Below are 27066 nucleotides of genomic sequence, written 5' to 3'. Positions count from 1 at the left end.
TTTGTCTCACTACTTATGTTCACTCTGTTCAAGCCCTTAGCATCCCAGGTTCATTAAACCAACAAATATTTGAGCAGCTCTATTCTAAGAGGCATTACTAGGTCTTTTTTAATGTGGCTGCCTAAAGCTATAAATTTCCCTCTGAGCACTGCCATAGCTGCATCCCATAAATTTTAGTGTACTATATTCTTTTCATTTACCTCAAGGTATTTTCTCATTTCCCTTATAACTTTTTCCTTGGCCCACTGGTTGAATGTGCTGTTTAATTTCCACATATCTGTAAATTTTCCAGTGTTCCTTCTGTTACTGGTTTCTAATTTCACTCCACTGAGGTCAGAAAAGATGCTCTGTGTAGTAGTGAACTTGAGAAGGCTGAATTCTAGGGGATACATTAATATACCACTTAATAAAGTCGTGATGAGGAATCATCTGTATGAAGCTTGGAGCAAACTGATACGTGGATAACTGGCAACTCATACATGAAGTCCATTCCACTGGAAAAACTGGATAGCACAGTGTGCCCCACCCAGGGGCCTCCCACGGCCTGGAGATCCCCGTCTTGCCAGTTTCTGCCCCGCCCTCAGCCCCCCGTCCTATGTTCCCCGTCCCTTGTTCCCCTGCCGAGTTCCCGTGTCCCCCTGCTCCCCCTCCGCACCTCTTCTCCGCCCGATGGTCCACTCCCGTTTCCTCAGGAGGACGTGCGGCTCGCCCTCGTCTGCGCCCAGGCGGAGAAGCCTCCCCCACGGCTGCTGCGCCGGCGGCTGCTCGCCTTCCTGGGGCTGCTCCATTGGACTCACATCTAACCAGACCCAGAAAGGTCGGCAGAGGATCTCGAACTGCGAAGGCAGAGGCTGCAGCACGCCGCTTCTCCCCACAGCCCTCCCGGCCTCAGGCCCACGCCTCCTCCCGCCGGCCAGCCAGGTTATCCACCACCCCGCGCCGAACCCGGAACCGGCCGCGCCGCAGCCTCCGCTGTCAACAGACATCGCGGCTCCCTCAGCTGATCTGAAAGGCGGGGCCAGCACCGTCCGCGCCCTGCAATTGGCTGGCGGTGGCGCCCACCGAGCGCGGCAGCTAGAGCGGAACATCGAGAGGTGTGCGGGCTATCGGAGCGTGCGTAGACGGAAGGCTGTGGGCCTGGGCGCCATCTTGGATGGTGGACCGGAGACTTCGTCTTAGGGGCTCTCGGATGTAGCTGCGGCCGGCGCCATGGTAAGTCGGGGCAAAAGGGACAGAGAAATGTAGAGCGTGGGCGTCCGAAACGGATTCTCCTAGCGGTGTCGGGAATGCAGATGGCCTTTAGCTGTGCGAAGCGACGGCTCCCCTTACTTAGGCGAGATAAGTGCACATCCAAACTCGGATATCCATGTCCATCTGTCTGGGGAGCGAAGATCGCCCACGAATGGAGCACCTCTGCGAGCGCCGAGTGCAAACCCGGCCGCGCCGTTGCACCCACTCGTCCTGGCCTCGCAGCCGCCTTGGGGGACAGCGTGGACAGGGTGCTGAGGGGCGAACAAGCAGCGGGCACCGGGGTCCGGAGGGGCCAGGCAAGTGTCTGCGCTGCTGGAGAGCCCCGAAATGGGGTTTCAGATCTGGAGTAGGCACCCGCTTGGGTAAAAAGACACGTTCGTATGTTCAGATATATCAGGAGGGACCGGAAATAGTGGCCGCCTTGGGAAGAGAGATTAGAAATCAAGGGAATGAGGAAGACTTCTTCCACTGTATACTCCTTTGTGTAACTTATATTTTAGCCCATTTTTTACTTTTTTCCTTTAAATCAAAAAAGGTAAGCAGTACTTTTCTGACACTGTGCTTCAGTGGTGTCGTGTGAGGGACTGAAGGCCGTGCATGCACCCGGAACCAGGGCCTGCCTGGCACTGGGCGCTCCCCCAGGTCTGGGTCCATCTACGCAGGGCGGGCCGTTCCCAGAACTGGGATGAAGCTGAGCCAAAGGGACAGTCCCAGGTTTCTTGGGTGACAAGTTTCTATACCACGGGGACAGTGGTCAGACGCAGCCCAGAGGTGCCTGTCAGTTTCACCTGAGTGCTGTGCATCTCTTCCGTTTGGCTCAGATTCAGGACATACAAGGACAGTGTGTGTAATTAACATTCTGCCGTAACTCAGGGGCTATCATACCACAGCTCTTCATGCTACATTTAGGCACATAACTACAGCATGATCTCTTCTCTTGGATAGTGCCACAAAGTGGAGGTAAACTAAGAAGGCTAATTTATGACTGGGTATTTATGGCCAATACTAAGTTAGATAATAAGTCATTGTATGGGCAGAGCTATTGTTGCTCCTGAGTGGCCACTATTTTTCTACTTAATTTGTAAACATTTTAAATCCACAAAAATACTGAGAATAATGTACACACACCCTGGTATTTTTCACCCCCAAATTATTAAAAATTATATTTGTTCATACTTGGTTTTAAGTATTTTAATAAAGGAAACAAAACCTATGGTATTCTGCTCATTAGCTCCATACATCTGTCCCACTTACCTGTCCCCTTCTCTTTAGCCATCCCTCCCCAGCCCAAGGAGAGATGGCTCTAATACATCTTCAGGGCCTTCCATTCCGTGTATCTATAGTTTTAGAACATGAAGATTGTATGTAGGGATGTCTTAGTCTGGGCTGCTCTAACGAAATACCATAGACTGGGTGGCTTATAAACAACAGAAATTTCTCACAGTTCTGGAAGATGGGAAGTCCAAGAATAAGGTGCCAGCAGATTTGATGTCTGGTGAGAGGCCCATTCCTGGTTCATAAAGGGCCATCATTTGTGCTCTCACATGGCAGAAGGGGCCAGAGCTCTCTGGGGGCTCCACCCTCATGACCTGATCACCTCCCAGAAAGGCCCCATCTTCAGATACCATCACACTGGGGATAGGTTTCAACATGAATTTTGAGGGGACACAACATTCGGTCTATAGCATGTTTTCTGTTTTAACTTACATGGGTGAAAGGATGCAACATTGTTCTAATATTTTTCTTAAACTCAACATTAGGTTTTGAAAATTGCCTATATGAATGAATATAGGTACAGCTCATTCATTTTAACTCCTGTGTAGTGTTTCATTTTAGGAATATACCATAATGTATATACTCTGATGTTGGACATTTAGTGCCTTTTGTTTTTAGCTTTCTGTTTTGTTTTTAACTATCTCCTAGCCCAGACAGCCTAGAAACTTTGTCTCTCACCAGGGACAAACCTGTGAAGCAACCAAGTTCAATTTATTTACTCATTGTAATGAGGGAAGATAAATACCTGAGAAAATATGGGTCATCTTTCCAAAAAAAGAAGAGATTAATAAGTACAGGATATGGGTGAAAGGTGAATTTTACACGAAGCAGTGTTTGATAGCAAAACAAAGTATATGTAAAGGGAACAACAAGTCATCTAGAATGTAAGGTAGGCCCAGGGTCTGGTTTCCTAGGAAACTTCAAAGTTGAGATGACTGGACGGCTGTGTCAAGACACACCCCCTTATCTGAAGCAGTGCCACTGGTTGGAAATGAGGTTGCTTCTCTGGGTCAAAGTGATTTAGATCCTCCAGGTAATAGTGGGATATCTTATTCTTACTGATACACTATCAAACTGAAAAATGTATGATAGCTTACGGTTTTAGAGATAAAGTTTTCTCAGGAAGAAAGCAAGCAGGCACTCAAATAGGGATGTTGTGAAAATTTAGTTCTTGTGATAAACAGTTCTTGTTAACTTTGCAGCAAGCTTAGTTTGCCACTGTCCTCCCAGGTTTTTACTTTCTTGATCAAAAGTAATGTTTACTTTTGCAACTTATTCAAACTTTGCTTCAAGGAACATTCTTGTACATATTTCCTTGTATTCATGTGGAAGTGTTTCTTTGGGGGCATGAGCTCCTGGGTTGATTATGTGACTACCCCTAATTTTTGCTATATTGTGCCAAATTCCTCTGCAAAGTGTTTATAACAAGTTACATTATGAGCAGCAAGGGATGAGAGCTCCCATTAGTCCACTCTTCCAATATTCTGTGAAGAGCTTTTGTCAACTTTTCTATTGAGTTATTTTACTTTTTCTCAGATTTATAGTAAGTTTTTATAGACTCTGGATACTAATTTTGTGCAGTTATTGTAAGTTCCTTCTGATTTGTTGCTAGACTTACCATTTTGTTTATGGTGGTGTTTTGTAGTAAAGATTTGAATTTTGATACAGTTGAATTTATAAACCACTTTTTATTGTGAATAGTACCTTTTCTGACTTGCATGGTGAATTTTTCTCAAGAGTGTTAAACAGAAGCAGTGCTACCAGGCAGATTTGATTCCTTCCTCACTGGAAAGGAATCTTAGAAATGTATTTATTATAAGCTTTTAGTACAAATACTTTGTTGGGTTAAGGAACTTTCCTTCTATTCCTAGTTTGAAAATAATTTTCTTTTCTTTTCACTTTTTAACATTGAATATTAAAATTTTTAGAATGGTATCTTCAGCATCTATTGAGAAGATTATATACTTATTGTCTATTTTGAAATTTGCTGATATGGCATATTGCTAATATTTTCTAATATTCAACCATCTATGTATTTCTAGGATAAACCCAAATGATCAAATGTAAGTATAGAAAAATATGCCTATTGTGTATATACACATATTCATAAATACATGTATATTGATTCACTTTGTTAACATTTAATTGGGGATTTTTGAATCTATATCCATGAGTAAGACCAACTTGTAATATTCTTATTTTTTATGGCTTTTGTTTAGTTGTTTTGTAATAGACTATTTTTTTAGAGCAGTTAGGTTTACAGAAAAATTGATTGGAAAGTGCAGCTCCTTTGTACTCCATTGCCCCACCCCCAATTTCTGATATAGTTACATCTTATATAACTATGGTACATTTGTCACAATTGATACACTAATATTGACACACTATTATTAACATAAGTCCATAGTTTACATAAGGGTTCACTTTTTGTGTTCTGTATTCTAAGAGTTTTGACAAGTCTCATGCTGATTACATTCTCATGCGGATTAGTTTCACTGCTCTAAAAAGTCACTGTGCTCAACCTATTTGTACCTCCTACCCTCACCTGCCCACCAACTCCTAGCAACCACTAATCTTTTCACTGTCTCCAGTTTCGCCTTTTCTAGCATATCATATCAAGTTATACAGTATGTATGTAGCCTTTGCAGATTGGCTTCTTTCACCTTGCAATATGCTTTCAAGATCCCCCCATTTTATAGCTTAATGGTTCATTTTTTTATCTCTGGATAATATACCTTTATATGGATGTCCCACTTTTTGTTTATGCATTTGCCAACTGAAGAATATCTTGGTTGCTTCCAAGTTTCAGTGATTATGAATAAAGCTACAAATGTTCATGTGTATGTTTTCATGTTAGACATGAAATACTCATGAAATTTCATGTGGAAATATTAATTTGGGTAAATACCAAGTAGTATGATTGCTGGATTACATAGTAAGAACATGTTTAGTTTTATAAAAACAAAACAAATAAAAAACCTACCAAACTGTCTTGCAACGTGGTTGTTCCATTTTTCATTCCCACTGACAATGAATTAGGGTTCCGGTTGCTCCCCTTCCTCACCAGCATTTGGTGGTGTCATTGTTTTGGATCTTAGCCATTTTAATAGGTGTGTGAAGGTATCTCATTATTGTTTTAATTTGCAGTTCCTTAATGACATGATGAGCATCTTTTCATGTGCTTATTTGCCATCTCTATATATCATCTTTGGTGAGGTGTCTGTTCAGATCTCTTGCTCATTTTTAAATAGGCTTGAGTTATTAGTGGGAATTCTTCAGAGAGTATCAGTAGGACTATCTACACTATCGGGATTACATAGATCTGTCTGTACAAATTTGTGTTAATGGGTCATTTGACGAGTGGAATACGTACAGTAGATCAAATAATTGTATCACTAGTAAAAGTTGATGGGGGAGTTGATAACTACACTCGAGTTATGTAAGAAAATATCTTTTAGGAAAAGGCACATTAAATATTTGGGGGTAAAGGTCAATTTATACAATTTTCAAATAATATCACACACACACATGCAAAAATGTAAGATAATATGCAAATAAGCAAATTGGGGTGAAATCTTTATGTGAATCTGGGTAAAGGATGTTCAGGTGTTCTATATGCTATATTTTTATTCATGCAACTTTTTGTAAGTTTGAAATTATTCCCATGTAAATTTTTTCTAAAAATGAAAAAACTTTGGTCAAACAAATACCATTGAGAATTATCAGAACACTGGAGACAAAAATAAAATCTAATAGGTTTAAGGGAGAAAAAAGGCCATATAGAAAGGATTGAAAATCAGGAAAGCTATCCCAGAAAGATAATGGGATATTGCATTCAAACTGCTAAGAAAATTTTCTTACATAATCATGTCAATATTCAATATTGTCCTCACCATTAGAATGTAACTATTTTGGGAGCATGAAGAGATGAGAAGAGCATGTGCTTGCAGAAGTGAAGACAAATCTTCAACTCCCATAACAAGAAATCAGTAGATAGTGCCTCAAATCATAAAAGCAAGATAGATGACAATCCATACCATTGAAGCCCCTTGTGCACCTTCCCCATCTGTCCCCTTCCTAAATTTTTGTTGATTATTCCCTTGATTTTCTTCATGATTTTACCCCAAAAATACCCATCCCTCAACAATATTCTGGTTTTGCATGCTTTTGTACTTCATATACATAATAAAGTACGTAAAAAAAGAAAAGCAAGATAGATGGACAGGAAGGAAGAAAGCTGCATTTTCCATAACATAGAAATTACTTGTTTCATTAAGTATATGCATGTGTCTTAGCTTGGGCTGCCATAATGAAGTATCATAGAACAAGTGACTTACGCAACTTTTACTCTCACAGTTCTGGAGTCCAGAAGTCTAAGGTCAGGGTTTTGACAGGTCTTGTTTTGCAGACAGCCACTTTCCACTGTGTCTTCACTTGGCAGGGAGAGAGCACAGTGGTGTGGTGTCTCTTTAAGGGCACTAATCCCATCAGGGGCCCCACCCTTGTGATGTCATCTAAGCCTAGTCACCTCTCAAAGGCCTCATCTTAATTCCATCACATTGGGAATCAGGGCTCCAACACAAAAATTTGGGAGGACATAAATGTTCAGTGCACATAACAGCATGCATATGTTTGATAAAAATAATAAAAGCGGTGATCGTTCTTATCTTGTATTCATCTTTTACTTAAGGAGATTTTTTAAACAGATTAGATTTCATCACTAAGGATGATGCGAGAGGAGTACCAAACACCACCAGCTGGTTTAACAAGCTCTTTCCCATTAGGATTTTTCTTAAGAAAGAATTGGAATTGAGCCCTTTATCATATACTTCAATTTACTATCTTTAAGCTTGTTAATGTGAATGTGTTATTTCATAGTAACAGTTTCTAAAATTAACCCATTGTTTCAATCCTAGGATAAACTTACTTGTCACTATTGTTTTTAATATATTGCTAGATTCAGTATGCTAAGGATATTTTGGATTTCTTTATTCATGTTCAAAGTGAGTCTGATCTATTTTCTGAAGAAAGCATCCACTTGATCTAAATTTTCATATTTTTAGCCTAGAGCTGTCATAATTTCCTCTAATTTTTGAAAACTTTATTAGTTTGCTTATTTTTCTCAAGCTTTTTGAGATTCATCACTTAATCAGCTTTTTCAAAGAATGTGTTAATAATTTTGTTGATAATCTCTATTGTATGTTTTTCTATATCAGATACTGCAAGACCACTACAGTATCACTTTAATTTTAAATTGGAAAACTGGGAAACGCAAAAAGCTTAATTTGTCAAAAACCACACAGCAGCAAAATGGCTATAATGCAAATGAGGTTGCCTTTGTGTTCCTGATCTTTTTAGACCCTTAATCTGAGTTTAGTCTATGAAAAAATGTAAGGACTTTAAGCTGCTGGAGAAATTAGCTGTTTTATAAGTATGGCATAATAGCAGTACAACAGCACTTTGCTTCTGGGGAGTAGAAAGGTTCAAACTCAACTCTGCCACCTGGTAGCTCTATGACCTTGGTGAACTCAAGTAGCTTAGAGTAAAATGATGGTCTAAACACTTAATGAGTAAACAGTAAAAAGGAATTAAAAGCGTATATATATATATATAAAGACCTAAGCACAGAGCTCGCTTAATGCAAGCACATGCATGTACACACACATCCCTGAAAGGTGCCACTGCGTTAACAAGTGCCAGTTAGTGATTCTGATTCCTTCCATTGGAAAGCCTCTCAGCAAGGCACAAGTGTGTAATTTAACACCCACATGAAGGTACTGATCAAAGCAGGAACCAGACTGCGCTCAGGCTTGTGGGGTGGAAAGCACCAAGAAAGGAAGCCAAGGACAGCTGTCTTCTCTTGGCAGAGCATGGGACATGGGGTGGTGGGAGGATCCAGGCCTGGTACTGCTGCTGATCTTGGGCCAGACACAACCCATCCGTGTTAAGGGGGAGGGAGTAGGTGATACCTGATTTGATTCCCAACCTCCAGTCAGTGGTCCTCCCAGCCCTCCTCTTGCAGAGGCACAGAGCAGGTGTGGGTGAGTCTCCCCACACGCCATGCCTCATCTCTACTTTTTTTTCTACTCTTGGTGCAATCTCTGAGTATCCTAATCTTTTCGGCCTCAGGGGATACAGGAGTCCCCAGTTTAAAAAGTAAGCCATTTTCCCTCTACACAGAACCCAGGCCCCAGATGGGTGAGCTAAGGGGTGGGCAGAGCATTAACTCTTAACATGCCAACCACACTACTCATCGGAGGCACTTTTCTCTCTATGTTTTAGGTGTATCTAGATCACAGTATGTTGGAAACTGGCAGGAGCTGACTTAGTTTGGGATACCTATTTGTAATGGAAGCTAGAGTGTAGTTTCCAATGACCACATGCACATATTAATTCACTAAACAGTTTACTCAGTAAACATGGGTGCAGAGATTTTCTTCCCAAACATAGCAGAGAAGAGAGTGTCAGCAACAGGTCTGCACTAGCACAGCCTCCTCAGGCGCCTTGATCTCTAGATGCACCGTCAGTGGAAACAAGTAGCAGCAGCTTAGAGATTGCTCCTCACAGAAAGAACAGCAGCCTGACCTTTCCTTAAGTATTTGATCTGTCCTTGTATGAGAAGCATGGCTGGTCCCATATCTCAGACATCATCACTTAACCCATTTGGCTTTAGACAAACATATAAATAGGATAAATGCATATAACTTGCATATGCCCTCAGAGCAGCCCTGTAAAAATCATGGTTGGGGATAAACCCACATTACCACTTGGATGGCTGCAGTGACAGCAGGTCACGGTTTAAAGGCTCCCTTCATATGATCACACTATTATTATAAACAACAAAAGTTAATTGCTTCTCCTACCTTTATATGAGGCTGAGCTTGATGTGTTTTATAAATAATTTTAATGGCAGGAATACTTTAAATGAGAACTCCAAATTACAAATGCCAGTTCACTTGTATTTCTCTCCTCATTTCACCTTACTAGTGACTGCTTCTACAACTACATTCTCTTTGTTGGGCACCTCTAATGATTTAGGTATTGTTAAATACCTGGACACACTGAGTAACAACTGTGCTCCCCCAACAAAGACCACACAAACGAAAGAATTATCAAATAGCATTACCAAATCCACAAATGTTGCCTCAGAACAAACTGACTACTTATTAAGGTTTGTGAGTTAATGTGGCAATGGGGTGTGTGGTGTGTGGTGCTGGGAGGAAACAGTACATGTAAACTTATTTCATTCTTTTGAGCTGGTCATGACATGTTAACACTGCCTACTTCTAAGTTGCAGGCAGAGATCATGAGATAAAATTTTCTAAGATGGTGAGAATGGAGAATGGCTTTTCCCTCCACTATATTGGCAAATAAAGGGGACCAGGGAGATCCTGGTGGTAGAAACTACTTTACAGTCATCTATAGATCATATAGTACTAGTACAGAGAAATAATTACAGGGAACTGTCATGATGTTATGGTCCAATTATGCCTAAGTATTAAACAATTATTTCATTCACTAGCTAACTCCTTAAAGACAGGACCAGAGTGATAAGCAAATTTATTAACAGATTGTGAATAGTGCCTCTTGGAGTTGCACAAAATGGAAAACCTGCATGAAGAGCTCCTTCTAAGTGCAGATTGAAATGCAAGTCCAACTGAAGGAGAAAATCCTGCTGTGTATCCTGATGGCAACTCTTCAAAAAAGAGGGCTGTACAACAGCAGGAAAGAATGACTGGGTGAGGGAGGATATAGAGAGGCGAAATTCTTAAGAGAGATCTGACAAGTGATGGGGGATGGTACTATCTACATTGGGCCTCTTTGGTCGTCTATTTCAACCTAAATTATTACCCTTTATAACATTATAAGTGAAGCAACTCTGGTTTAATCCTAGAAAAGTTCATTCTCTTTTGGCATAGTGTGATGAACACTGGTATGGAGCCTTTGAAGATGTTCTCTACAGTAACTTTGACTACTGAAATGGTAAATCTTATCTATAGGTTACAGATTACATGAATTGTATATAATAAAAAACAGAAGATGGAATGAGGATATTTTAATTGCACAGCACAATTTTTAAAATGAGAGTACTCGGAAGTATAGTGCCTCACCCCATCTTTCTTCACTCAGTAGTGGTTATCTTCTTCCTTCACTTTACACATCATAAATAACAATACTTTCTTGCAGTTTGCTAACCCTGAGGTACCATAAGACTGTGTAAATGTTTTATTGGTTTCTATTATGAAGAAGAATTTAGTAACAGCTGTAGACGACTTGCATATATAGCAGATGGTAATCTCCAGAACCATTTACATTTGCAGCAAAGCAAAAGCCACAAAAAATTATTATAATTTCCACTGAACTGTTAAAACACAAAGAGAAAATATTGATATATTTAGTGAGGGAAATCTTGATAGACGCCAGTCTATGTCCTAGGAGGCATATGTACCAGTAAATGATGCTCAAAAAATTTTGTTAAATTCTCCATTCACCATTTAACACATGGGCACAGAAAACAAATGGTACACTCAAAATATAACTCAGGAACATTTAATAAAGGGACTATTTACAGATATGTGTTCAGAATTAAGGAAACCAAACAGGGATGGGGAAGCACCCAGAAGCAAGTCATAAGAGGAAAGGGAATGTTATTAACTGAAAGCTAAGGGATACAGCCATAAAAAGGGGGTACCCAAAGGAAGCTGTAGCGATAAGAGAACACAGGCATTGCCAAGACTGTGGTCCGGTAAGAAGGAAGGGAGAAGTAATAGATACTCCAACCTCTCTCTCCTCCCATCCCTCTATTCTCCTACTAGCACCGCCCACTTTGGAACCTAAGCAGAAACCTTAGTGAGCAGCCCCTACAGAACAGCCTCTGGGGATGCAGAGCAGAGAAAGGAGGAAAATCGATATGGAGGAGTACAGAGCAATTAGTACAAATGCGGATCCAAAATACATGCAATTCCTGCTTGCAGCTGTTATAAATACAAGTCATCCTGAGCTGAGAAAATAGTTTTCTGACTCAGATGATGCAATCTATTTTTAAAGACTCAAACTTAAGTGCTATTGTTGTCACACACTTCTAAATAGATCATAATCTAAAATACACTGTCATTACTTTGGCTTTAAGCAGCAATCACCTTTTTAAAAGATTTTAAAGAGAGAAAAAAATCTTTTACATTTACCCACATAATCACCATTTTGAGAACTCTTCATTTGCTCCTCTAGATTCAAATTACTTAGTATTATTTTCCTGCTGCCCCAATGAAGGAAGATCTACAGGTGATAAATTCTCTTTTTGTTATTCAGAAAATGCCTTTTTTCCGGGGGTGAGGGAGCTTTCATTTTTGAAAGCTATTTTTGGTGGGTAAGAGAACTCTAGGCTGCACGGTTTTTGTTTTGTGTTTCCTTCCTTTGAGTAACCAAGGACTCACTCCATTGTCTTCTAGCTTGCAGAGTCTATGGCTAGAAGCATGCCATCATTGGTTCCATGAGTGTATTGTGACTTTTTCTCTCCAGGTGCTTTATAGTTTTATAGTTGTTCTTTTTATCACTGGTTTCCATCAATTTGAATATGATATCCATTGGCATGATTTCCTTGATTTCTTCTGTTTTGGGTTTTTGAGCATCTTAAATATGTAGAGTTATACTTTTCATCATATGTGGAAAACATTCAGTCATTATTTTCTCAAATACTTCCTTCTGCCTCATCTTTCCTCTCCTCCTGGGACTCCAATGACACATACGTTATACCACTATAACCGATTCCCTATTCTCTGTTTTTCCTTCAGTCTCTTTCTCCGTGTACATAATTTGGAAAGCTTTTATTCTTTCTCTTCAAGTTCATTATTTTTTTTCTTCTTCTATGTCTAATCTGTTAATTCCACTCAGATATTTTTTTCTTTAATTTTCAGATACTGTTGTTTTCATCCTGAGAAGTTCCATTTGGACTTTCAAAAATGTATCTTCCACATCAGGTTTCAGCTTCCTGGTTTCCTCTACATTTGTTAAAGCTATGTGAACATCCTTGTCTACTAATTCCAGTCACTTCAGTCTTACCTAGGTCTCCTATCTACTGACTGATTTTTTTCCTGGTAACAAGGCATATTTTTCTTTTGCATGCCAGGTAAGATTTTGGATGCCAGACATTGTGGGTCCTGAGTAGCTTTTAATCTAGGGTTAATTATGCTCACTACTAAGACAATAGTCTTCTGGGAATTCTACTTGGTGCCCCATGTGTTAAAGTTGTTGCTACTCTGGCTGAACTATTCCCAGTTCTCTACTGATTTTTAGGAATCGTTAGGAATTGTCTCTGCTCTCCAGCAGTACCTTTCCTGATCTCAGGAGGTTTCCTTCCACACATATGCAGATCAGTACTAAGCCAGAGACTGAAAGGGACCCCAGAGGATTTCTGAAGCCCTCTCTGGGGAGCTCCCTCCTCTGTAGTACTTTTCCCTGCAAATTCTAGCTACCAGGGCCTCTCTCAATGCCAATGCAGCAACTCTCTTCAATTCAGCAAGATCACATTTGTTCCCTTCCCTGAACTGCAGCCTAGAAACTGCCACCAGACAGAGGGCTCTGCAATTGTAGGGTTCACTCCACTGTGTCCACCTTCTGCCAGGGATCAAAAACCTGTGCTTGTTATATGTCTTAAACCCATTATGTTATATCCATTGTACAGTTTCTAACTGTAAGGCAAGAGAGTTAATCTGGTCTTTGTTATACCACCACAGCAGAAAGCAGAAGTCCTCACACTTAAAATATATCTACCACTTAAAAGTTATTATTATTTATAATATATATACAATGAATACAACTTTCTTATAGAATTATTTTACTAGGGCCACGCTTATTAGTTTCTTTAAATTATCAGGACAACTCCTCCATATGAATTCTCTAACATATAATATTCAGTAACTACTTTGTGTGTATTCTTACTGTACTATGGTTTATCCTTTCTTGAGCTCTCCCCTCACTTGCTACAATAGTCTTTCTCCTGTTTAGGTCTTCTGAATATTTAACGAGCTGTCACTTTTGGCTGAAAGGAAAGGGTTTCTATTATTACAATATTTATAAGAATTCCACACTGATGAGTCATCAATGTGTAATAGGCTGTCTTCTGGGAGACAGCTTTCCTATAGTGTCTACTTTTTAAATTTTTCTCACCTTTTTGAATTCTGATAAGACTTGCCTTCCCAACAAAAGAAAATTCAACAGTCATTGCACTGATAGGGTTTCTCTCTGAATGTGCCCTCAGAAGTGTCAGAAGGCATGATATTGGATAGCAGGCTTTCCAAAATCACTCCATTCTTAGGATTTCTATATTATGTGGTCTCTCTGATGTACCAAGAGCTGTGACTTTCTGTTGAAGTTACTCCCACATTCACCACATCCATAATATTTATCACCTGTATGAATTCTCTGATGTCTCATAAGGTGTGATTTTCTAGTGAAAGACTTCCCACATTCAACACACTTATAGGGTCTCTCTCCCGTATGAATTCTCTGATGTATAATGAGCTGTGCCTTCTCAAAGAAGGCTTTTGCACAGTCACTGCAGCCATAGGTTTTCTCTCCTGTATGATTTCTCTGATGCTTAATGAGCTGCACTTTCTGAACAAATGCTTTCCCACAATCATTGCATTCAAAGGGCTTCTCCCCTGTATGAATTCTCTGATGCCTAAGAAGCTGTGGCTTCCAAGCAAAAGCTTTCCTACATTCACTACATTCAAAGGGTTTTTCTCCAGTATGAGTTCTCTGATGGTGAATAAGACTTGACTTCTCACTGAAGGTTTTTCCACATTCACTGCACTTGTAAGGTTTCTCACCTGTATGTGTTCTTTGATGTGATATCAGACTTGACTTCTGAGTGAAGGCTTTCCCACATTCACTGCATTCATAAGGTTTCTCTCCAGTGTGAGTTCTTTGATGTGTTAGGAGCTGTGACTTCCCAAAGAAGGTTTTTCCACATTCAACACATCCATAGGGTTTCTCTCCTAAATGAATTTTTTGATGTCTCATTAGCTCTGACTTTTTAAAGAAGGCTTCTTCACAATCACTGCATTGATAGTTCTTCTCTCCTGTATGAGTTATTTGATGTTTAGTAAGTTGTGGTTTTCTGATGAAGGCTTCACCACATTCACTGCATTCATATGGTTTCTCTCCTGTATGAATCCTCTGATGCCTAATAAGGAGTGAGTTCCTGCTGAAGGCTTTTTTACATTCACTGCATGCATAAGGTTTTTTCCCTGTGTGAGTCCTCTGATGAGTAATGAGCTGAGATTTCCAAAAGAAGGCTTTTCCGCAATCACCACATTTATAGGGTTTCTCTCCTGTGTGTGTTCTCTGATGTGTAATGAGCTTTAATTTCTGGGAGAAAGCTTTTCCACAGTCACTGCAGCCATAGGGTTTCTCTATTGTATGGGTTATCTGATGTCTTTTAAGCTGTGACTTCCTGCTAAAGGCTTTTCCACAGTCATTGCATCCATAGGGCTTTTCTCCTGTATGAGTTCTCTGATGTAAAATGAGCAGTGACTTCCTAATAAAAGCTTTTGGACATTCATTACACCCATATGGTTTTTCTCCTGAATGAGTCCTTTGATGAATAGTGAGCAATGACTTCTGTGAGAAGGCTTTTCCACAGTCACTGCATCCATAGGGCTTCTCTCCTGTATGAGTTCTCTGATGTATAAGAAACTGAGACTTTTTCTTAAAAACTTTGCCACATACTATGCATAAATAGACTCCTCTATGGGTTATATGATTTGTAATGAGCCATGACTCTTCACTGCTGGCTTTTCTACACTTATTGCAGTCACAATATTTTATTCCACCATGAATTCGGGCAGGTTTGATATAGAATAATAATTTCTTATTGAGTTCATCAAGTTTCTTTCTTCCACAGTTACTTTTTGGAATGAGAAAGTCAAAAGGATATTTCAAACTTTTTTCACCTATGCCATATTTATGGGGTCTCATTGCTAAATGAACAAAGTTAATGCTTGAATGAAATATTTTCCAAGAAACATCATATTCATGGCCTCTCTCCATACTTTTTAGTTTGTCTTGATTATCTTGGTGCCACATTTTGAGATTATCTAGCCAGACTTCTTCTAAAAAAGGAAAAAATGAACCATACTGTGTAAATCCCTCAATGATTATGCTTATTGAATAAAACTTCTGAAATGGAACCTACAATCCCAGTTAAAGAAAATAAAACAAAACCCCAAAAGACAATGTCTTCTTACTGGGCACTGGAAATTTAACAGATTTTAAAATAACAAATGTTTAGAAATATGAACTTTTAAATAAGGAAAAAGGCAATATACTCAAGGAACAGTGATCATGAGATAAAAGAAACTGGAGCAATTTCTAATCAAATACTGAAGTGGTTAATTTACTTATTCAACAGTAATTACTGATTATCTACTATGTGTCCAGAACTTGTTAGTAGAGAAAGATCAGGGAAGTGGACAGATAAGCAACCACCATCAGAGGGTTCACAATACAGTGAAGACTGAGAATAACAAGTATACAAAAAAATCAAGATTAGTGTAAGTTGTTGAATGCTAGAAAGGAAGAAATACTGAGAATGATGCAGTATGTAGGGTACCAACTTTACACCTGAAAGATGAGAAACATTAGTTTTCTGTACTGTCACTACACTTAAAGAACATTCTCATTCACAATCATCACCTGAATCACTGATATTCACTTCACAATCATTAGAGCTATTTTGTGGAATTATCCAAGAGTTCTCCAGAGCTCAGCATCAATATTTTTATTCAGGTTTTTTGACATCTTAACTGAATCTATAATCTATGTATTGAATCTATATTTAATGCTATCAATGAAATTATTCCAAACCACGAGATTATTTGTATAACATTAGGATTTTTTTTTACCCTGTAAGTACAAATGTTTGTGATTCTCAATATAACCATTTACTGTAAAGTGATCTTTTAAAAGTTTACTTTATGATAGATAATCTTTACTGTCAATTATGAGGTAACACTCCCAGGACATACTCTGTAAGATGAAAGACTTGGAAAGATCTCAAATATAAGGCAGCTACTCCTTTTATGTGGGATCCTTTTGGCTGGGGGGAGGAAGCTTTAACTAAATCTCAAACGTATCAGAAACTCAGATGAAAAATTAACTTTAGCTGAATTTGGAGAAGAATGAAAGGATTTTTGAGTTTAAGTGAATAGAGATGAGTATGGAAAGAAGTCTGGAGACTAAAAGCAAGTGCCACATATAGACATGAAAGTGTGAGATCCACCAGAATTTATAAAAAATTGTTTCATGAGATGTAAGAGTAAAGAAAAATAAAAATTTTTAATTAAAACACAATAAAAAAATAAGATTAAGAAACATTCAAATTAATAATGATATAAAACATTATTAAAGTATTTCAACTGTATCAAAAAAATCTTGTCATTTTGGGAAGCAAGTGGGCTTTTACTGGTGTTCTTGTAGGTCAAAGTACAGGTGTGTTCCCACCTTTTCTGTTTCTTCAGTCCATTCTGCCTTCAGTTCACCATGTTTCAAACTCATATTCTAATTCCAGTCCTGTTCCCTCCCAATTCTAGTCTCCACATAGCAGCCAGTAATCTTTAGAAATGTAATCAGGCCATCTTATCCTTGCTTAAAAACCCTTTGATAAACTCAAATTTTCACCATGGCTTGCATATGCCCACATGCCCTAGCTCTTTCCCACTTTTCTGACATCCTTCCACAGCACTCTTGCTCACTACTTATCAGCAACACTGGATTCCCACCCTTTGATCCCACAGGCCTTTTCTGTCTCAGTACCTTTGCACATGCTGTCCCATCTATTGGCATGTTCTCCCCAGCTTTCAGCATCCTGGCTCATGTAAGTCTAAGCATCATTTTAAAGGCACACTAATAAATACCCTGTTTACTTCCTTCTCAATACTTATCAAATAGGCAATCATCTTACTCCTTTTTGTCCCACTAGAATGTAAACCCTGAGGACAGGGAACAGGTGTGTATTTGTCACTGATGCATCTCCACTACATAGCATATAGCACACAATAAGCCCTCAGTATACAGTAGGATAAACACTGTCCACTTACTACTGAACTTCTAAAGCAGTTCCTTCCTGTATCATTAATCTTGAAAATTAACTTTGCATTTTAGCAAATGCTTCAGTTTAAATACTATTATTGATAGTTTATATTTTCTTCTAAATTAAAATTCTCTGTTCCTGCAAGGTTATTTCATGGCTCTATGTTCTCTGAGTTCCTCTCATTCCACACAATACCAATGACTACAAATTAATGAGGGGATTTAAAAGCTATCTTCACAGTTTTTCCAAACTTCATGTACCCAGACCTAATAATCCATATGAATGGTGACTAGACATTTGTAATTTTTAATATTTCCCAAGGTGAGCTGAGATACTTGCTTAGGTGAAAACCTTTACACTAAAGAACTATTTGATGTTCCTTAAAGAACATTCACTGGAGATGAAAATAGGAACTCAAACTGAAGAGAGTGATAGTGTCTAAACAGGGAAGGCACTCTATAATCAAAGGCCAAATGCAGAGAAAAATGTTTAAGGGACAGGAGGAAGAAATAAGTTCAGAGGTGACCAAAGGAAAAAAGGGATAGATACAATGTTGCCATGCCATCAGGATCTTCAACATAATGGAGCTAAAATATCATAGAGCAGGTCATGGGTCTTCAAGCCCAGCAGATTCAGTGACTGGGAAGAATGAGAAGCTTTAGAGAAGTTAAACAACAAACTTTGCACCAGAAAGATGCCCTGGAAGCTGCCTGCAGAGTTCAGTCTGCACAAAGCAGGCAAGAGGCAGAACCTGTTCTGTGTTTAAGGAATTTGACTTTTATTCCATACCCATGGGTTCACCTTCTGAGGGTTTAAAACAGAACTGGCAAAGTAGAGAGAGAAAATAAAAATAATAAAGGAAACTTAAAGGAATCAGTGTTACCTAAATTGAGAAAAATTTATGAGTTCTTAAAGAGGAGGAAAGAAGCCTACCTGTGTAGGTAGGACTGAGGCAGGAGGGAAAGAAGGAGATTGAGAAGCTAGGAAGAGCCCTACACAGGAAAGTAAGGTCCTAAATGACTGGCCATCAACTTGTGCTTCTGGATAGGTAAGAGGGAGTATATCGCATCATTGCCTCCATGCTAAGAGTACACATCTGATCAGGTGCTGACCAGGAAATAGAGAACATTAAAGATCATTAGGATCTCATGTCACTAGTCCTGAGTCAACTCTAAAGACGTAGGAACTTAAAACACAGTTTTATAAATAACATTTCAAAAGTGCCATCAAAAGCTTGAGACATAACTTTCACTGTATGCAATTATTATTTCTCACCTGAAAAGTTTTGACTTAGGATTTCTTCATCTATCATCCATGGCTCTTCTTGCTCCAGCTTCAAAATTGCGTCAGGTTTGATAATTTGAAAACCTGTTAATTGGAAACACAATTAACTTGGACCTAACTGCTTGGGATGAGGGACTCTTAAACATGAATAATATTTTACTACAAAGACTATAAAGTAAAGCAATTGAACAAAAATATTTCAGTTGTGTATAGAAGTCAATGCATCTTTGATACCTGAAACATAAATCCAAAAATCAGTAAACATCACAGAGGCCCCACAGTTACTGGGCACACACTACATTACATAAGGATATTCTTACCCAAAAAAACTAGATTGCTATAGTTCTCCAACATAACATCTCTGTACAAGTTCTTTTGAGAAGGATTAAGTAGCTGCCACTCTTCCAATGTGAAATCCACAGCCACATCCTCAAACGATATCTAGAAAAACATAATTCCTGTTAAATCTGAAGTGAATCTCATTGTAGAACATAGGCTTTCTGCTCTACAGTGATAGGCAGCCGCTAAATTGGCCCCAGTGACTCCTAACTGCTGGTATTCATGCTTTTGCATAATTCTCACCTCTTGAATATGGGCTGCACCTACTGACTCACTTGCACTAAACAGAACAGGGCAGAAGTGATACAACATCACTTCCAAGATTAGGTCACTGAAGAAGGTGGCTTCCATCTTGGGAATCCTCTTTTGCCCCCTCTAGGGAAATCCAGCTGCTGTATTGTGAGGCAGCCCTGTGGACAAGTCCCTGCACAGGAATGGGGAGGCCTGCCAAGAGCCCTGTGAATGAGCCTCAAAAGGGTCACCACACTGTTGAATCTGGAGGTGACTGCAGCCCTTCTCAACAGCTCGACTACAGGGTCGTGTGAGTCCTGAGCCAGAATCAAATGGGTAAGCAGCTGGCAGATTCCCAACCCACAGGAACTGTGAGATAACTGTGTTTTCAGCCTCTGAGGTTTGGGTAATTTGTTACATAGTAGCAATGGATAACTAACATAATATCCTAATCCCACATTACACTTGGAGAGAGAAACAAAAGTGTTATTAAAATATATGAATTCATTCATCTATCCTCCCATCTATCCACTGAGTAAGAAATTGGAATAAGCTGTGTTTAAATCAGTATCGTGTTTCTCAAAGAAGGTACTACTGGTATTTGGGAAAAATCCTTAGCTGAGCAAGATTGCCCCATGCAGTGTAAAACCTTTGGCATGCATGGCCTCTATCTGCTAAATGACAGTAAAATTTCTCAGTCACCATCAAAACCAAAACCACATTGATATATCTAAAAGCTCTCCTCCCTCCAGTGTGGTTCCACTTGCAAATAGAGACAACTAGCCAGCTCCTTTAGAGACCTTCTAGAGAACACATATATTGGGCAATTAAGGGCCCCAGAACTGTAATAGATGCTATAAATATAAAGATGAGTAAAAAATCATGTTCTCAAATATTTTTCAGTCTTTTCAGGTCAGAGGAAATAAGGTCACAGAAGCCATGAAACAAGTACCTGCAGGGGATGAGGACAGAGGCAAAGGCACTAGAACAGCAAACACAGCTGCAGGGCTCACCACCTGATTTCAAGACAGGTGATACTCATGAAGTGATAAATACATGGGTGAACAACACAGAGAAGAGAGCCCAGCAGTAGACCCCCACAAACACACCCATTTGATTTGTGACAAAGGAGCAAAAGCAATTCCATGGAGGAAGGAGTCTTTTCAATCAATGGTGCTAGAACTGTGTACCCATAAGCTAAAGAATAAACCTCAATGCATACCTCAAAATGGATCCCAGACCTCAAGGTAAAACATAAAACTATAAAGCTTTTAGGAGAAAAAAGGAGACAACCTGCACGACCGTGGGTTTGGCCATGAGTTTTTAGATACAACACTGAATACATGGTGAATTTAAGAAAAAAATTTATAAATTGGACTTATTAAAATTTTTTTCTCTGTGCAAGACACTGTTAAGAGAAAGAAAAAAACAAGGCACAGACTATGAGAAAATATTTGTAAATCACTTATCTGAGAAAGCATTTCAGAAAATATAAGATGCAGTCAGAAATTTAACACATGAAAAGGTGTTCACCATCATATGTCAATAGAAAAATACTAATTGACACTATAAAGAGATACTATATACTACAAAATGGCTGGAGTTAAAAGAAAAACATAGCCTACAAATGCCAGTGAGCATGTGGAGCAAGAGCAACTCTCAGTGATGGTAGGAACGCAAAATGGTTTGGTGGCTTTGGAAGATGTCCTGGCAGCTTCTCATGAAGCTGAACACAGACTCACCACACAATCCAGCCATCCCACTCCTATGTATGTTCCCACCTAAGTGAAAACTTATGCTCACCTGAAAACATGTTCAAGCCTGTGTGCTGATGAACACAATTGCTAACAACTGGAAGCAACCAAGATGTTCTACAAAGTGAATGGCTACACACCTTGGTGCTTCCACATGGCAGGACACCATCCAGTGACACAGCACAGCAATAAAAGGAACTAACTACTGATGCAAAGAGCAGGGATGGATCAGAGATACATGTGAGAAAAGCCAGAGCCAAAGGTTGCAGTTACGATTCCATCCTGTGACACTCTGGAAAAGGCGTAATTGTGAGAACAGATCCGTTGTTTCTAGCAGTCAGGGATGAGGGAGGTGAGTCAGGGAGTTCTTTTGGTGAGGTGGGACTGCCAAGTCCTGACTGTGAACGGAGTCATTAATATATACGTTTTAACATGCAAATGAGGAGTCCAGTTCCTAGTTAAAAACCAGGATTTTTCAGGCCTAACCACAGGCAATTACAAAGGCTTTCCCTGGCAGGCCTCATGAGGGCTATACACCAGGCCTCCCTCCCCACACCAGGCCTGGTGTGCAGCCAGCGTACCACAGGCTCCAGAGAACTATTATTCTGGTCCTTACTGGAGGTACTCTTGGTCTTGGCATATTGTCCACCTGCTAAACTTTTCCCCCAGGCCCTGGCAGGAACTGCTAAAATCAGGGCCATTAGAGAGGGGTACTTGGAAGACCATTAACCAACCTACCTACCTCTTGGACTATAGTGATACCATAGGCAAGCCCCTGTGGGGACAGACCATTCAGATAAGAACCAGTTCTGCTCCTAATAAGCCTGTTAGCCCAGAGCAAGCAGACATGCTCGCCCCCCTGTAGCCGTGAGAGGATAGCCCCTGGAATGTGGGTATTGCCCTAGATAGGGCCTATGTGTGTGTGCTGTCAGTGTCACCGAAGGTGCCTCAACAGCATGGAAAACTGCTGGGAGGGAACAGGGGAAGGCTAGCTAGGCAGAAGAGAACTGTTCTGAAAGGCGAAGGGGAACTACAATCTGTTCCTTATGTCTGAAAGTGAGGAAGCAGAGTGGAAGGCAGAGACCCTCGTGCCTGGCTGGCCAACAGCAGCAAAGACACTTGCACCTAAGTGTGCCTGAATTCTAATAGACAGTTTCTAGGGGCCATCTGTAGGTTCTGTAATGATTAGTTCTGCCGATGATTCAGGTTTTTCCTAGTGAGGGGCTGTACTCCAGGCCTGTTCCAGCCCTCTAACAAGCTGTGTCCTGAGCTCTCCTTCAGATCCATGCCCTAGCTCACAGTAAGGAATTCTAGAATAGCCCCAAGAAGTATGTTCATTTATTACAGGGCTTATTTATTATAAGGTTGCTATTTAAGACTCTTGTCTGTTAGATCATCTACATAAATAGTTTTGAGAATGTTTTCTTTATACATAATGATCAGGAAATGTTTGCTTCTACTGAGTTAAGTGGTCTGCTTTGTAACAGAAGAAACCATGGAACTATACCTGCTTCCCTTAGTGTCTCAGCTTCTGGGAATATCTGAGGAGAGCCGGAAGTTCACTCCTAACAAGGGAGGACCTTCTTTGTTACATACTGTCTTCCAACCATAACACTTTTGTATGGGTCTGTAATCTATTTCGTGTTTCTTTTGACATATGCTTTCCCAAATTTTATATTTTCTGGTTATGATTTAAATGTATTTAGACCTTTCCTGCTGGTTGCAGAGATTCCTGTGAGCTTCATCACATCCACAGAAAAACAGCTGCTGGAAGAAGACACATAACTCACCTGGGACCTAATCATTTTCTGCTGCTCGTGGAAAATCTGCTCTGTTCTGTGACTTCTCTCTGTCCTGATGCTTTGGAGAAAGACCTCTGGTCAAAGGTCTGTAATCTGAGAGTGCACCTCCACTCCTGAGGCCTCTTCTTTCTTATCTCATATGAGTTCTCTTGTTCCTGAGAGCCATGGCCTGGAGATGCAGTGGGAATTTTATTTTAGATGATGTAATTAATTTGGGACCCTATATACTGGTTCTCTCTTACCAGGAACTCAGGCAAGTTGTTTGCTAGACTCAAATCAGGACTAGTGGTTAAGAAACAGCATAGAAGGTGAGCTCCTGGCATGTCTCATTGAGCTGGACCACATCTGGGCCAGATCTGCACCACACACTACACTCTACAGCCCTGGCTCCCACCTGTGAATGACAGAGTGAAGCCCCTTGCCTCACTGGTTCAACGGGAGAAGCACCACACCAATCCTCTCTGCAGAAGACATCAACCATGTCTGGAAATACAGTCTTGGCTCTCTCATTTTGCAGCAATATTTATTGGGGATACTTAAGTGAAATTACTTGCAGAGATACTACTGAGTAAATACAACTCATTTGTAGGCAGGATGGTAAACAGAAAAGGGCTTTTAGATCAAAATAGTGATGTAGTCGAAGTTACTGGCTTTCTACTCCAAAATCAGCTCTGGAGCAAAAGGAAAATGTACATAGATCAGAGGAACTCAGGGAAATAGTAAAAAGAAGAGAGACCCTGGGGGAGCCTGAGGCAGCAATGAAGCTGACAGCTTGGGTACAGGTCTGCAGCTACAGCATAGAACAGAAGGTAGCAAGAGGAGAGGCCCAAGGAAACATGTTATATTGCTTTCCTCTCAGCTTATACTGGGACAAATACTACCTGCCCTTCCCTCAGCAGTCAGTAGGAACAGCAAAGGCCACAGGCTTCCAAGTGGTCATGGAGACAGACAAAAATCCCTGCTGAGTTAGGGAACCATGGAAATGGCAAGGGCTGAACAGTTGCTCCCAGCATTTACTCATCTCCACCTCCCCTTCATACCCAGGGAAGCTGCTCCATATTCAGCTTCTTTCTAAGACTTCTGATCACTTACTGGAGGGGCCGCTTATAAGGGTGGTGGGACATGGGGCTGACCAGTGATTCTACAGGGTCCACACTATTGGCCCCTTCCCTCCCTATCGCTCCAAGAGTCTGGCCCCACTACTTTCTTAATGCAAATTACCAGAGCATGTAGGAGAGTAGCTAACACCTCTCAGGGAGTATGAGCTCAGGGGCCTGTAAGGGAAAATACAAAATAAAAATAAGAAAAAAAAAAAAAATCCTTGCAAAAAAGACAAAGAGGCTCTCCTGACCCTTATTCAAAGAGCATTAACTTTAGAAAACCTATAATTGTACTTTCTTTCTTTGCCCTTTTGAGATGATGTAAATCTTTTCTAAATAAGCCTTGCTCGGTTTGACAACCCAACAATGTCTTTCTTAAGGACCTGGAAGCCATCTTTTTGAAATCATCCAGGAAGATGTGCCCCTACTTCTCAGTCTCAGGGAGGGCTTATAAGGGTGGTGGGACATGGGGCTGACCAGTGGTTCTACAGGGTCCACACTATTGCCCCCTTCCCTCTCTATCGCTCCAAGAGTCTGGCCCCACCACTTCCTTAATGCAAATTACCAGAGCATGTAGGAGAAACCTAACCAGCCTGATTTTGGCACCTGGCTCCAAGTTATAAAACTACCTTTCCTCATAAAGATGTACAGTCTATTCTTTCTTTGGATAAAGGTAATTAGCTGATGCAGATGGCCATCCCAATTTCTATGTAAGTGTAGAATGAACTACATGTGACAAATTATTAATCCTAAGAACGTGTATGTAAGAGGCATACTGGCAGGCTACACAAAAGGAGGCTTCTTTCTGCCTTTGCAATCTCTTTGCAGGCTGCCTGATGCTCACTGCATTCTGGGTCAATTTTTATTCAATAATGAAACTGCTTTTCTTTCCTTTCTACTTTTGAGAAAAGGTTTTTGGATTGGTAGATTTTAGTTTTAGTTATTCCTCCAACAGGCCAAATAACCAGACAAATGAGTAAAACCACTGTTTAAACCTTTTAAAAAGATCAACTGCATAACAGGTATCATTTTAGGCAGAATTACTGGAACAGAGAGACCAAAACTTAAGCATAATAAGCAAAAAATACTACATCTTGATGCACACCATTACACTTTAAATTTCCTCACTGCCTGTGGACCAGGTCACTTACATGCAGCTGGATCTGGATCAGAGTAAAGGATGTCACGGGCACAGGGTCACACAGGGGTGTTACTTTCTTTGTAAGACTCTACCTGGAGACAGAGTCCAAAAAACACTCAGTAAAGTTGGAACAAGAGGAAGAAATTCCACCTTTCATAGCAACTCGGCCAGCAGAGATCTAGCACTTGCCGTCTATGCCTGTGGTCCAGGAAAAGTTGGAGAGGCCTCTTTACAACTCAGTCTCCACAGGCTGACAGGCTAGCCAGGAAGACCAAAAGTGGTGGACGGTCGGTGGGCACCGGCCCATAAAATAAACTGAGCGAGAAGAGCATGTAATACCTGAAGATGTAAAGCAAGACCTCTTTGCAGGCACTGTCTTATTAAAGACTGGGGAGGTATCTCCCACTCCTCTGCCACACCTGAGAGGAGAGTGTGCCTGGGTGTTAGCAAACTGGCAGGTTTTGCCCCAGGGCAGCCAACAAGACTGGAGCTAGAACAGCAGCCTCATTGACCTGAGTGGGCCAAGAATTGGAGACAGACTGAACAGCCTGCTGCCATCACCACCCGCTGGGAACCCTATGCCACAGCTGGCAAAGCCCACCCCATGCAGACAGCGAGTTGAGAAGCAGGCAGCATGCTTGAGAGCACTGAGTAGCACTCACCTGACCGTCTGGATCAGCTCCTGGCCCTGTCTCCTGAGGGCCTTAAATATATTCCTCCTTGTCATGGAGAGAATTGAGGGAAGACCCAGGCCAGGGACAGAGGCAGGTCCCAATGTCACCAAAGTAGAGGACGTTGTGAGGCAGTCTGGGAAGAGGCTGGATTTTGAATTTTGACCCAAAGCAGTGGCAGTGGAGCAAGGGCAGGAAAAGTTGCTAGACGGCAGATGTGGTGGGGGCAAATGTGGAGCTCAGACTTCCAGAGTGAAACTGGACTCTAGTCCTACGGGAAGAGCGTAGGGCCTGAGGGCAGAACTCTCAGGAAAAAATGCCCTGGAAGAGAAGAGAACAATATCCTAAGGAAAATCACCTCTTCCCGAGATGCTAAGGAGCTCCTCCAGGCTCCTGGGCACAGGTAAGGGTCTCAACAGTCTAGGAAGCCCTATGGGAAGCCACGAGAGTAAAGTGACTCCAGAGTTACTGCTATCTAAACCTGACGTACCTAAGCTCAAGGCCCATCTGCCCTGGAAGCTTCTATTTAGTTTGGACCAATCTGGGGTTGATGTACAACATTTTCTATCTATCTCCTCTGGAAAAAGGAATGTGCAGACTGGACTAACCTCCAGTCAGCCTGGCTTCCTCTTTCAGGATCCTGACACTCCCATACTCTGCTCTCACATTCCATCTAATTTCTCACACACATTTGCACTCTCACACAGACACACACACTCAAATCTCTTTTAATGGCCAGGAGAACAGCAGTTTGCCGCCTGCCTCTTACTACCAAGGCCCTGTTCTGGTCACGTAGAGAGACCAGTGAACAAACAGCCATCAGGGCCACTGAGAACTTTTAAACAAGGATATATTTAAGTAAAAGGGGCCATTACTGACCATCAGTCCTGTGCTGGGTGAGAGGGGCCAGAAAACACAGAGAATGTGCTTACTTCAGAGGACTCACTCTTGACAGTTCTGCCAGAGCCAATGCATGACCAAAATTCATTCAGATGCACCCAAGCCCACGGCCAGCCTCACAGGCCCACTATTGCCAACACCCAAAGGCCCCTCCAACACCAGTCCCAAAGACAGCCTCCATCACACAAACCCCACAGATCTTGAATGACCAAACCCCACCACTGCAC

General features: G+C 40.8%; 2 protein-coding genes and 1 long non-coding RNA gene across 7 annotated transcripts in view; 1 reads left to right on the top strand and 2 right to left on the bottom strand.

The window, feature by feature from the left end:
• Positions 1-1068, bottom strand: part of CHFR (checkpoint with forkhead and ring finger domains) — a 29439-nt gene extending 28371 nt beyond the window's left edge. Inside the window, exon 1 of one of the 4 annotated variants that reach the window (XM_057491300.1) lies at positions 656-1068. In XM_057491300.1, coding sequence (XP_057347283.1) covers positions 656-986 — 331 coding nt within the window. In that variant the 5' untranslated portion in view covers positions 987-1068. The remainder of the gene's footprint in view (positions 1-655) is intronic. The other 3 variants (XM_036921939.2, XM_036921941.2, XM_036921940.2) reach the window with 3 other exon arrangements.
• Positions 1069-1074: 6 nt separating this feature from the next.
• LOC130680563 (uncharacterized) lies at positions 1075-23536 on the top strand. Its single transcript, XR_008993566.1, has 5 exons — positions 1075-1212; positions 19620-19807; positions 20375-20718; positions 22932-23111; positions 23273-23536. It is a non-coding gene; the product is annotated as an uncharacterized LOC130680563 (long non-coding RNA).
• ZNF605 (zinc finger protein 605) lies at positions 7187-23195 on the bottom strand. 2 transcript variants are annotated; one of them, XM_057491301.1, is made up of 4 exons: positions 23016-23195; positions 19222-19342; positions 18893-18985; positions 7187-15638 (listed from the first exon to the last, which is right to left on the bottom strand). In XM_057491301.1, the coding sequence occupies exons 1-4, from the start codon at positions 23028-23030 to the stop codon at positions 13846-13848; spliced, it is 2022 nt and encodes a 673-aa protein (XP_057347284.1). In that variant the 5' UTR covers positions 23031-23195; the 3' UTR covers positions 7187-13845. The 2 variants fall into 2 exon arrangements, with proteins under 2 accessions (XP_057347284.1, XP_036777840.1); XM_036921945.2 differs by lacking the exon at positions 19222-19342 and having other exon boundaries at positions 23016-23132.
• Positions 23537-27066: the final 3530 nt, after the last annotated feature.

The sequence above is a fragment of the Manis pentadactyla genome, chromosome 14 (assembly GCF_030020395.1).
Source record: "Manis pentadactyla isolate mManPen7 chromosome 14, mManPen7.hap1, whole genome shotgun sequence".
NCBI classification, from domain to species: Eukaryota; Metazoa; Chordata; class Mammalia; order Pholidota; family Manidae; genus Manis; species Manis pentadactyla.
This window is presented reverse-complemented; position numbering and strand designations above follow the sequence as displayed.